This window comes from Lepidothrix coronata, unplaced genomic scaffold, assembly GCF_001604755.1.
Source record: "Lepidothrix coronata isolate B3197 unplaced genomic scaffold, Lepidothrix_coronata-1.0 Scaffold58, whole genome shotgun sequence".
Classification (NCBI taxonomy): Eukaryota; Metazoa; Chordata; class Aves; order Passeriformes; family Pipridae; genus Lepidothrix; species Lepidothrix coronata.
The window spans coordinates 1,891,083-1,903,724 of NW_016690238.1; the positions used below are offsets into that span (position 1 = coordinate 1,891,083).

Below are 12,642 nucleotides of genomic sequence, written 5' to 3' on the forward strand. Positions count from 1 at the left end.
TCCCGTCACTCCGGGGCGTGTTCAAGGCCTGTCCCGCTCCCTCCCGTCCCTCCGGGGCGGGTTCAAGGCTGGTCCCGCCCCGTCCCGTCCCTCCGGGGCGGGTTTAACCCCGGTCCGGGAAGCGGAAGCGGCGGCGCTGCGGGGCTGCAGGAACTGGGCCGGGCCGGGCCGGGCCGCACCCGCCGAGCGCGGCCGGGGTTTGGCGGTGAGACCGCGGGGACACGCGGGGGGAGCGGGGCCGGGGGACACGGCAGGGACACGAGGGGAGGCGGGCGGGGAATGGGCCGTCCCGGGCGGGCCCAGCCGGGTAACGGCCCCGTAACCCCCGCTCCCTGCGGGACCCTCGGCTGCAAAGCGCCCTCCGGCATCGCCAGCCCCGGGCGGGCTCTGCCAGGGCCGGGTGTCCCCCGGGCCGAGCCCGCCTCATGCCGCACCCGTGGGTGAGGGGTTTAAGACCTGGAATCCCCTCGTCCCCGCAGATGCATCACTGCAGGAGGTTCCGGTCCCCGGAGCAGGAGAGCGACCTGGGACACAGGTGGAAGCGGAGGCGGTCCCGGAGCAGGGAATACGAGGGCAGGCTGCGGTACCCTCCCCGCAGGGATCTCTCCCGGCGGTCGCGATCCAGGAGGTAGGAGCGCTTCGGGGCGGGTTGTCCAGTAAACCCTCGTCCTGATCCCGCTGGTGTTGCCGAGCTGGCATTCATCTCCTGACTACAGGTCGGCTTTAAACCTGTAAATCCCAGGGAATGGAAGTGAAGGCTTTACTTGTGTGTGTGTGTGTGTGTGTGCATGCGCATGCACGCGCGTCTTCCCTGCTACGCTAAAGTTCTTCCCAAAGACATGGCTTTAATTTTAGCGAGGGAACAGCGTGCCCTGGAATCACGTTTCCACGCTGTGGAGGCCTTAAAGCCTTTCTCCCAGCAACCCACTTCCTTCCGACAGGATTAAAATCAGATTTCAAGTAAACAACAATTTAAAGTAACAACGCTCCTCCCTCACCTCAGAAGGGATCCCAGCTAAAGGATCCGACCACTAACTGACCTCTTCTGCTTTGGTTCTGGATTTTACCTTTGATCCTGTCTTTGTTCAGCGTTTCCACAGGGACAATTAGGTGCTGGAAGCGGGATAAGGCCTCTGATAAGAGGAGGGTTCTGGAAGAGAGGCAGGAGCCATGTTGCAGTGTGCGACCAGAGTAGGCTGTTAGTACTGGGGCTGCTGTGGTTCCACTGGTTGGACTGGGCAGGTGCAGCCAGGCTGGAGCTGAGCTCATCTTTAAATGTTCCCCACATTAATTCCTCTCCTCAGCCTGCCTTTTGTTTACTTGAGGGAAGCAGATTGTGAAACACAGCTGGCGCACGCAATGGACTTTTCCATTTTTTTCATCCGATGGGTAATTTGGGACAGATTTGCATGGAAATAGGCTTTTGTTGGGTGAAAACAACCTTATCCCTTAGTTTCAGACTCAGCCTCTCAGGTCTCCTCTGATTCTGAGTCTGTCAGATTGTTATTCTGTTTCCTGTGTTTGTCCAAAGTGCACAGTGAAGTTTCACCAATGATGAATTGGTGAATAGATCGAGGTTGCAGCAGAGCCACATGGTTTGTGTTTTGGGTGGTTTAGCAATGACCGAGAGCCACTGCTGCCTTGGCAGAGTCTGAAATTTTACTCTGGAACCATGCTGAGATGAACCCCCCCACTCAAACCTGTGTCCTGTTAAGCTGTCAGTGAGGGGAGCTGATTGTTGACAAGGCAGAGGGGTGCAAATAGCAAAAGTTCCTGTTTCCGGGCTGAAGGTCTTGGTTAGCGAGGCCACTGCTGGGTGACAGCATTGACCTGGCCTGGCACATGCCCAGGATTATTTTGGGAAGCCAGTGCACTACTTTGATTTCAGAATTACATCATCTTCTACCTAAAACACAGCCTCTTTCTCAATGAGGTGTGAAGCAAGACTCACAGTGAGGTCTGGTTTGTTAGACCAGCCGGGGTGGAGAAGGCAGTTGTGCTTTGGGGGGAAGAAGCAGGAAGGGCTGCTCTCATCGTTGGTGTGCCCACATGGTACCCAAAACCTCGTGTGTGATGTCAAAGGTGAGCTTTGTCTGACAACTTCAGGTCCTTCCTGATGCAGAGATGAGTTGTCCAAAAGTTTTCCTTACATGCTGGGAGGTTGTTGTTAGCAGGGCAGGAGCTTGGCTACACTATGGAGAGCAAATTTTCTTCCTGGCTCTTTCTAATGATCTGTGGAGCTGGTGTGTGTGTGCTCACCAAGGACTCGGTGTTTTGGGACCTCCAGCCCCCCCTGGGGTGACAACTAGAGCCCTGCTGCTGGGTTTAGTCCTCATTTATTTAAGAACTAATGAGAGACCTTCCTGAGGGAGGAGGAATGATGACAAACACTTGTGTGTGTTGGCAGAGGTGGCTTAGGTGAGGTGTAATGATAGAATCCCAGAATGGTTTGGGTTGGAGGGACCTTAAAGCTCATCCAGTTCCACCCCCTGCCATGGGCAGGGACACCTTCCACTAGTCCAGGTTGCTCCAAGTTCCATCCAACCTGGCCTTGAACACTTTGAAGGGTGGGAGTCCACAACAAGGTAGGCAGCTCAGATAGAGCTCTCTGATGGTGGTTTTCCCCCAGCTCCTTGAAATGTGGGAATGCCACACTGGTTTCTCTCACATACCTCCACAGGGGTCAGTATTTGAGGCACAGCAGAGGGTTTGAAGTTCCTGCCACAGGGAGTGGGAGCAGGAGGACATCTTCTCTCTGGTGACCAAGTGAGAGGATCTGAGGGAGCGGTAGGGAGCAGTGCTGGGGGAGTTAGCTTGGATAGGAGGCAAAGGCTCTTCCTCCAGAGGGTGGTTGGGCACTGGAACAGCCTCCCCAGGGCAGTGGTCACAGCACCAAGCCTGACAGACCTCGAGGAACATTTGGACAACGCTCTCAGGGTCGTGGTGGGACTCTTGGGGTGTCCTGTGCAGGGCCAGGAGTTGGACTCAATGACCCCCGTGGCTCCCTTCCAACTCAGGATACTCTGTGACTCTGCGACTTAGTTCCAGCAGGACTGAGCCTTCCGTGCTTTTCCAGGCTGATAACAGCGTTGTTGTTTGTGCTGCAGCCATGAGAGGATGCCTTACCACAGGAGGTGCCGGCGGGACAGCGATGCCTACAGGTTCGAAGAGCGGAGCCCGTCGTTCGGGGACGACTATTACTCGGCGCGCCCGCGGAACTGGCGGCGATCCAGGGGCAGAGATCAGCACCGTCCCAAGAGATACCAGCACCACTGCCGGAAACGCAGGAGCAGGTCTTGTAGCAGTACCTCCTCGGTGAGTAGCATCCAGAACGAGCTCAGGAATGGTCAGGGTTTAACTGTTCTTGCCTCCTTTCAGCTCCGAACACTCTGGGTGAGTAACTCGAATCCCGTTTCTGTGTTTTGTTTTCATTCCGTGGAACGTAAAGTCCCAGATCTGTGTCGTGTTAAGCGGGAAGCACTCATAGCTATTGATTTTTTTACTAGTCCAGCCCCTGTAGCCTTAATACGTGAGGGAGCTAAGCCGTGTTCTTTGCGGCCAGGGAAGGGATCAGGGAGAGCTTCCAATGGCACCCATGTGACGGGCTGACGAGGGCGAGCCTTGGCTGCAGGCCAGCCCTGCTCCCAGCGATCCCTGTTGCTCGGCTTTATCCGCGGCCAGGGCTTCTTTCGCTTCTGCCTTCGGGCCGCTGCTTCTCACAGGGGGGGGTTTGGTATGCAGCATTCCTCGGTTTGGCTTTGTGCCAGGATCCCCTTCTGGGTGGGATCCATCAGCCCAGGTCTCCGGAGTTGTTACTGACCCCTGTCAGTGCTCGGAGGCTCCTGCCTTCTGAGGATACATGTGTCCCCCTTCTGCTGTTTCCACTTGGATTTCAGCTTCTTTGCAAACTTAACCCTGAAACGTAGCATTCCTTCCAAGGATTACCAGGGAGTATTTGGAGCTGGGTAGGGAGGCTGGTCGCAGGAATACCCTGTAAGTGGTGTGAGACCAAGTGTTTCACTGCTCCCCTCCTGTAAGGAATGCTCCCACCTCTCACTTTAAATGGTATCACAACTAAATGACCAAGTCTGATCCCAGCAGTTGGATAATCTGCATGGCTGGGAACTCCTGAACTCATCCTTTTTATTTCTTTCCAGTTGACTTTTTAATTTTAGTTTTAGAGAGAGCCAGGGCTGTGATGGAAACACTGCAGTGTGCAGGGTGCTTACAGTGGTGATGCTTTGCAGGTTTGGGCTGGTGCAAGCACAGTCCTCTGAAGCCCCAGAGCTCTCCCAACTGTCCTCTCTACCTTCTCCATTTCAGCTGATTTTTTGGGGGGAGTTTTGATCTTAGCTCATTACTTTGGACCAGCTGGGGCAGCGAGGGGCACAGAAGAGAAGCCCACTAGAAGCTCAGGCATGGAAATGTCAAGGTTTCCATTAATTTCTTTGGCTGTAGAGATTGTAACTATTTTTAAGGCTGACTAGAACAAGATGAGGAATTAGGGCAGCTCGTTTCACGGACCCTGGGTCCTTGCAGGAATGTTCGGCTGGTTTTCCAGTAGAAGCTTGCAGTAGCAGGGGGTGAATATGACCTTGGATCTTGCCTGAAGTGTTCCCTGGGAATGAATTTACCTGTCCTGTTCTTAAAGTTCTCCCATTTTTAAAATGGCACCCCAAGGCAGATGTGCCCCACCAGGTCTGTGCGCAGCCAGTTGGGCACATGGATTTAGGATCGATGTGGTTGTTGGTTCTGTCAGGATGGGAAGGGCTGGTTCACAGCCAGGGCAGGACATGGCTCTGAGGAGCTGGAGATGGATTAACCAAGGTACAAAGAGCAGGATACACAGAAGGATAACTGCTACTCTGGCTTCTACTGGACAGCCTGTCCAAACTGAGCGCTCGTCATGCTTGCCAGCGGAGAAATGACATTCTTCTGGCACAGCCCTCCTTCTCCTTGTGCCTCTGGCAGCATCCTGCAGTGCTGCGGAGGGAGCTGCTCCTCTGTGGGGAATGGTGGTGCCACACAAAGCCACCTTCACACTGGAGCTTCCCAGCTGCTGCTTCCCTTTCCGGAAGAGGGGGGCGTTTCCCTGCCCGAGAGGTGGCAGCGGCACCAGAGGCCGTAGCTAACAAGAGAGTTTTCTTTACATACCTGTAGCTGTTGATGACTTTTCTGTTTTGAAGTTAGTTTGTGTCTTGACGTGTCCCTTGCAATATCCCTATCGTTATATATGCTGTGTGCCTTATGAAATGCTGGGATCTGGAAAATCCAACCACCGACGCACCGTCGTCTCTCCACCTTTGAATGACCACACAAAATGCCGTCTCGGGGGGCGGTGTGTACAGAGAAGCCAACAGAGCAGTAAGCGCAGCAGGAGCGTGGAAGATGACAAGGAAGGTCACCTGGTGTGCAGGATCGGCGATTGGCTTCAAGAGCGATGTACAGCCACCTTTCGTAAAACTTTACCTCTCTACTTTTATCCCCGTGTTAGACCAGATCTCTCGTATTGTACTGGAGGGGTCTCTAGCGTTTTATTTACTGACCAGTAACTTGCCTGAGGCAGATCATAGACACTTGAGTTTAAAGAGTGTAGCAGTGAGAGACGTTTTTTTTTTTTGTTTGCTTTGAGGTTTTACTGCTGTGAAATTGCAGGAGCTCAGCTCTCTCCAAGCCCCCGAGGTTCACATCCGCTCCTGTTTTCTCTCCTAGATGAAATTGTCGGCAGCCTTGGTGAAGGCACTTTTGGCAAAGTGGTGGAGTGTGTGGACCATGCCAGGTGGGCATCTTTCCCTCCCTGGTAACTCATCTGCCCCTTGTGAATCAAGCCCAGCTGGTCACGAGCGTGGCAGTTTCCCCTGGGCTCCATGGCGTCAAACTTGTCACCTGCCACGTGTTGCTACAGGAGGAATTGTTTCTTAGAGCAAGTGGAAGGGCTCACACCTCAGCCCCCTGAATTTGCAGGCTCATGTCTTAAGGGAAGCAGGGCAGGTTTGTTCAGTGGCACAAGTTCATAGAATAGCATCCTAGAATGTCCTGAGTTGGAAGGGACCCACACGGATCATCAAAGTCCAACTCCTGGCCCTGCACAGACACCCCAACAATCCCACCCTGTCCCTGAGAGCATTGTCCAAGTGCTCCTTGAGGTCTGTCAGGCTTGGGACCATGACCACTGCCCTGGGGAGCCTGTTCAGTGCCCAGCCACTCTCTGGGGGAAGGACCTTTTCCTGATATTCAACCTAACCCCCCCGGGCTGCAGCTGTTGAAGGCTGTTCTGCTGCAGTGAGCTCCAGGTGAGAGGTGGGCCCAGTGACATTTTCATCTGCCAGGGGACTTCTCTATTATATTTTTTTAACCTCCTCTGTGATTACATTTGACGCTTGTCTCTTTCTGACCTTGTGTCTGGCTCTGAGCCATGGAGTCAGCTTGCTGTAGGAGCCACAGCTGGCTTTCCTGCCTCCACAGGAATCTCTGGCACAGTTGGAGAGGGGAGGTGGCTGCTGGAATCGCAGTGACGTGGGGGATTGCTGTGTCAGGAATATCTCTCTGGAGCGTTGCCCAGCAATAACCTTTCACTTCAAATTAACTATTGCCAAAGCAGCACCTTCGGCAGAGCTTTGTTAGGACAAGTGACACGTGAAAACGTGGCTGGAGTAACTGGGATGTGCCCTCTCCCTGTGGGCTGAGGATGTGTGGACACAGGTTTTTCCTCTGATTCCATCCTTCTGTCTCTTCCCTTACAGAGGCAAATCGCAGGTGGCACTGAAAATCATAAAAAACGTTGGAAAATACCGAGAAGCAGCCAGGCTCGAAATCAACGTCCTGAAAAAAATCAAAGAGAAGGACAAGGAGAATAAATTGTAAGTTCCTACAAGACTCCTGGTTAGTCAGACCCACATCCTTGCACACAAGATATCCAAAGGAACATGGGGCTCAGGATGTGTCTCCTGTGGTGAGGGGGAAACTGGTCTCATCCCTCTGTTGCTTTGTCCCATTGGAACTGGGGAGCTGTGTCTAAAGGTGGCTTAGCAAAGCGGGGAGGTGACTTTCTGGATTGCTATGCTCCTGAGTCAGCTGGCTTGGAGCTTTGCTCATCAACCACTTCTGAACTGGGCAGGAACAGGGACTGTTCTGTGGATCCCTGAAGGATGGTTAATCCATGTCTCTCTCTCTCTCCCTGCACAGCTTGTGTGTCCTGATGTCAGACTGGTTCAACTTCCACGGCCACATGTGCATTGCCTTTGAGCTTCTGGGCAAGAACACATTTGAGTTCCTGAAGGAGAACAACTTCCAGCCCTACCCTCTCCCTCAGATCCGGCACATGGCCTACCAGCTCTGCCATGCCCTAAGATGTAAGTCACCCAGGGCCAGCCTTGCTCCCCAAAATGGGCTAGGAGGGATCTGAGGAGGAGCTGGCTTGGCACTTGAATGGACAAATCTGTGTGGGTGCTTCTCTCTGGTTCTTACAGACATTTTTCTCTCTGCCCTCTTCCCCCTGTGCAGTTCTACATGACAACCAGCTGACTCACACTGACCTCAAGCCAGAAAACATCTTGTTTGTCAACTCGGATTTTGACACTCTGTACAATGAGAATAAGGTGAGTTATGTCCAAAGGAACAATGAATACATCAGGAATAGCCTGCCTTTCCCTCCCTACAGAAATTTGATCTTCCCTGCTTCATACAGGCCTTAAAAGCCTTTCTAGTGGGAACAAACGGGAAGTCAGGCCTCTTCTTTCTCCCATGTCTTTTGAAAGCCTTAAGGCTGCCTCAGTGGCTCCAGTCCCTGGAGTGCAGTGCTCAGTGGTTCTCCTTAAGCTGATCTGAGATGTAGAGAGCTCAGAGCTTCACAGTTACAATCCCTCTGATGAGTGGTGCAGTTATGGGGGCAGAGGGTCTCTCTCAAAGCCTGATCCTGACTTCTGTTTTACTTGCAGAGCTGTGAGGAGAAATCCATCCGGAACACGAGCATCCGCGTGGCAGACTTCGGGAGTGCCACCTTTGATCACGAGCACCACACTACCATCGTGGCTACCCGGCACTACCGTCCCCCAGAAGTGATTCTGGGTGAGAACTGATGGGTTTGGGGGAGTCTCAGGGGGGCAGAGTGGAACAGTTGTCCCGGGATGAGGAGCCCTCCAGTTCTGGGATAGATAACTTCTGTCCTGGTGTAATCTCTGTGGCTCCAACAAGGAGCTGGTAGAAACCTGGTGGGGTTTGTTGAGAGCACACAGTTAATTTGATTTTCTTTGCAGAGCTGGGCTGGGCACAGCCATGTGACGTCTGGAGCACTGGCTGCATTCTGTTTGAGTATTACCGTGGCTTCACGCTCTTCCAGGTAGGCTTCTTGTTCCGTAAGAATCCCTAATGTCCAAAAGGGTTCAGACTTAAGTGAAGGGGAGAGAAATGCAGATCAGGCACTAAAAATCAGAAGCTGAGTGTGAAAGTGAGCCCAGGAAAACTGATGGTTTGAGGACTTGAGCCTTGCTGGAAAGGGACAGGGTTCAGATCACCCTGGGTTCTGGGTTCAGGTAATTTCTATTCCCTCAAGAAAGGGAGAATCAAAAGAGAAAGATGTGGATAGGACCTGTAGCATTCCTGATGGAGGCTTGTCTCTTCCTCCTCTGTACTTCTATAGGTGACAGACCTTTTGCAATCAGCCCTCCAAGCTCTGAGTTAACCCACCACTGCTCTGTTCCTTTGCAGACCCATGAGAATCGTGAGCATCTTGTCATGATGGAAAAAATCCTCGGGCCGCTTCCATCTCACATGGTCCACAAAACTCGGTAAGAACCTCTTCCTGACCTCAGCCCAGGCCCCTGGTTGTGGTTCAGGACTCGGGACAACAATTCTCTGTCCTCCCTGGGATGGGTGTAACCAGAGGAGATACCCTGCCTTGCTGACCATCACCCTCCCTTTGCAGGAAGCAGAAATACTTCCACAATGGCAACCTGGTATGGGATGAGAACACGTCCGATGGGAGATATGTCCAAGAGAACTGCAAGCCCCTGCGGGTAGGTGCTGCTCCCTTCCCTTGGGAATGGGAACTACCCTTGGTAACTGGTTTTTACAGAGCCCCAAACTTGCATTCTGCAGTGATATTGGTCGGGCTGAGGCAGGATGGGTACTAGGGAAGTGGAGAGATGCTGTATTTTGGAATGGGAGACAGGGCCTTGGGTTGAGTCTCTCTCTGTACCCCCTGCTCTTCCCTTTCAGACATACATGCTGCACGACTCGCTGGAGCACGCCCAGCTCTTCGACCTGATGAGGAGGATGTTGGAATTTGACCCTTCCCGGAGGATCACGTTCTCAGAAGCCCTCCTGCATCCCTTCTTTGCTGGCCTCTCTGCAGAGGAGAGGATGCTGTGCGGGCGAGGCACCAGCCGGGACCTGAGCAGATGACGGCCGGGATCTGTAGGCGTGGATCAGTCTGGCCTCTGCAGCTCAGCCCCCCTCTTCTCCCCGAGTCCAGAGGGGCTGGGGCACTGCCACAAGGACCCTGCGGAGCAGAGGGGGAAGGAAAGCTCCATCGGAAAGCACAGATTTGTCTATTTATATGTTGTAAAGTTAAAATAAAGTGTTTCTTATTGTTTGATACTTCCCTTGTAGGCAGATGTGGAGTTGTATTGCTTCCAGCTTTGGCTTTTCTGCCAAAGGAGAGGGAAGTGGTGAAAAATTAACTGGACTCGTTGAGGGTGAGTGGGCTGAACTCGCCCTGGTCTCTGCCCTTGCAGGAGGAAGGTTCTAGAATCAGAGCAGAATAAACAGCTGCACACAATAGCACACATGAATAGTTGCACTTTATTTCAGGGAATCCCCCATAGTGGCAGGAATTGGTCATTACAAACATTAGGTCACAAATGGAATATCAAGCAGTGCCACAGCGCAGTGATCTTCATGTGTCTGTGACCAGAGCAGTACTCTGGGGCAGTTCCTATGATGGTGGGTCAGGTTGGGAATAGAAACTATCCCAAACACAGATTAAAAAAAAAGTGTTTCATTCTTTGAATTAACCGGCAAGGTAGGAGACAGGGGAGAAGAAGGGACCTAGACCACTTTCTGGGTCTTTGAGTGCTCCAGAAGAGCTCACATCTCACATGTGTTTCAGGTGTGGGAAGCCAGTACTTCCTCAAGAAACATCTGGATCTGAGGGGAAGTACAGTCAAATACCCAAATCTACCAGAAAGTGAGCACGCTGTGACATTAACACAGCCCAGAGCTGCCTACTGTGCCCTAAACACTGCACTGATCAGGACTGGGAATCCCTTTCCTTACATGAGGGTCTGTACCCTCCTGTTGTGCAACACTGTTCACTTTACTTCATTTTATTTTTTGTTTAAACGTGGGGAACCACTGCAAGACTGGCAACACGCAGGGCCTCAGTGCTTCCCAGAACTCAATCCCTGCATTTTACCTGCTCAGTGCCTTCCAGGCAGGTAACTTCAGCCAGTGGCCTGTTACTGCTCCGTGGGTACAAGCTACAGTACAACAGCCAAACCCAGAAAGAGTTTGCCCAGAAAGGGCAAGAAAAACCTACAGAAAGAAGAAATTGAACCAGCAAGTCTCTTATTGAGTGTCTTGAGCAAAGAGAGTGAAAATAAGGAGACTAAAGCTAACACTGACTACAGCAACAACCTTTTTAACCCACTGTTGCTTCCAAATATAAGACTTGAGGAAGTGGAAACAGCTGAAAAACCAAGAAAGGCAGAAGGAAACCTTGTGTTTGTGTCATAAATAACCACCACACTGCTGTCCTGTCCCAGTCAGAAAGAACCACAGCTTGGTAAATGCCACAAATGATGCTTTGCCCTGTCCACAGGAGAGGAACAGCTCGAGGGCAGGGCCACCCTCTATCCCAGCACTGCCAAGTCACTGAGCCCCTCCAAAAGCAGCTGAGGGGAACCAGGGCTCCAGCCAGCAAGGACAGAGCCCTCGGTCCTGCTGAGGTAGATATGGTGAGGTGCAGGGGGAGAGACCTCGGGGGCTGCAGGGTGAGTCCAGCACTCAGCCTCCTGGGTCCTTCCAGGCTATATTCATTCATTAACTGCTGCTTTCCAACTAGGGAAGGCTCTTCCCTCCTCCTTTGATACCCCTTGCCTTTATTCTAAGCAGAGGAAAGAGAAAGAGGAGTGTCTGACTAACTCAGATCAGAGCACATTGAGTCCATAGGTTTGGTGTGGTCCAGGCACTGGACCCACATGTTCCTGTGCTTCAGCCTCCACAGGGATCTGGCTGCCCTGGACAAAGGCACCGTTGGAAGGTCTGAAGCTCTCCCAGATGCCAGAGCAGGGCCTGTGCAAGGTTTAGGCGCTTGCAGGAGCCCTGGGGACACGTAAGGTATGAGAAGAGCAGCAGAGCTTCAAGCACTGCCCACACTCACGGCATCAGCCCAATTCCTCCAAAGGAACAGTTTGGCCTTACAGCACCTTCTGCATCTCCAGCGCTTCCCTGGCTCAGCTGCCAGGCATAAAGCCCTCAGGGGGCACACTAGATGCCAGTACTAAGCTGATTCCCAAAGCCAGCTAGCTAATGGTTCCTCAGCTCATCCCTGCTCCAGGCACTGCACCAAGGCTCCAGTGGGCCAGCAAAATGAACACAGGGAATAATAACCCAGTGCTTCCCAACAGTGCACGGGAAGACAGTGCACCACTAAAACAGATTCCCTATGGAAATTCAGCCTAGAACCCCCTGCCATACCCCTCCAGGACCGCAGCAGTTCTCACCACACCATCTCCTGCCAGCAAACAGGACCCAAGTCCTTCCTCAGGCTGGCTCCCAGCACAGACACACCCACAAGCCCACCCTACATGAAGCCTTTGATTCCAAAGGGAATGAACGGATCCATGAGCTACTTCCCAAGCCATACCAAATGTAGGAGGGATACTGGAAGCACAGTAGGAACTTACCCAAAACTTCACCTGCACCATACACCGTGCAACAGACCCAGAGCAACACTGCTCTGCTTCGCTCTCCTTTCCCTGGTTCAGCCACTCACTGTGCCAGAAAAGAAGAAAGAATAAAAGAAACAAATCCAAACCCCACAAGTATCCTGGAAAAGTTCTTTTCCATAACACACCTCAAGCCCACAGGCCTGAGCTTCACCCACAAAGTGAACAAAGAAAAGCCAACAGTATATAAGCAGTAAGGCCTAGCTGAGGACATCAGTGTTCCCAGAGCATGTGTGACCTGAGAGCCTCTGGCTCCTGACACAAGCTTTCTGAAGAGGGAATGCTCTCCATAAGGGCCTGGAGAGGGAGGGAGAGAAAGCTACACCTGCCTTCCAGAACACAAAATGGGAGGGGGAGTCAAAAAGAATACTGGAACCAAAACAGATTCTCCCTCAAAAGAAGGGATTTCTACACAATCAAGGGGTACTGTTCCCACCAGGATGTCCTTGCTGGGAATATCCAACCAGAAGGACCAGAAACACATCTCAAAGCTGCAAACTACCCTTATGTGTACCACCTCCCAGCCGGGCCTGGGCCACAACAGCCACCTTTGCCGGGGACAGACACCATCTTCCTGCACGTTCCTTCATCCCATGGCACAAGAGAATGAAAACAGCTTTGCAGGAACATTCGCTTCCTTTTTTTTTTTTTTTTTTTTTTTTTTTTGGTTCATTTTATGATTATTCTATTTTTT

The 12,642-nt window shown here is 52.3% G+C and overlaps 1 protein-coding gene across 2 annotated transcripts; it reads left to right on the top strand.

The window, feature by feature from the left end:
- Positions 1-102: 102 nt before the first annotated feature.
- On the top strand, positions 103-9,597 carry CLK3 (CDC like kinase 3). Of its 2 annotated transcripts, XM_017816990.1 has the most exons (13): positions 103-205; positions 480-628; positions 3,108-3,315; positions 5,349-5,442; positions 5,713-5,779; positions 6,744-6,860; positions 7,186-7,352; positions 7,504-7,598; positions 7,938-8,067; positions 8,256-8,338; positions 8,707-8,786; positions 8,924-9,014; positions 9,217-9,597. In XM_017816990.1, exons 2-13 carry the CDS (start codon positions 480-482, stop codon positions 9,400-9,402), a joined length of 1,467 nt encoding a protein of 488 aa, XP_017672479.1. In that variant the 5' UTR covers positions 103-205; the 3' UTR covers positions 9,403-9,597. The 2 variants fall into 2 exon arrangements, with proteins under 2 accessions (XP_017672479.1, XP_017672480.1); XM_017816991.1 differs by lacking the exon at positions 103-205 and having other exon boundaries at positions 338-628.
- The last annotated feature ends 3,045 nt before the right edge of the window (positions 9,598-12,642 follow it).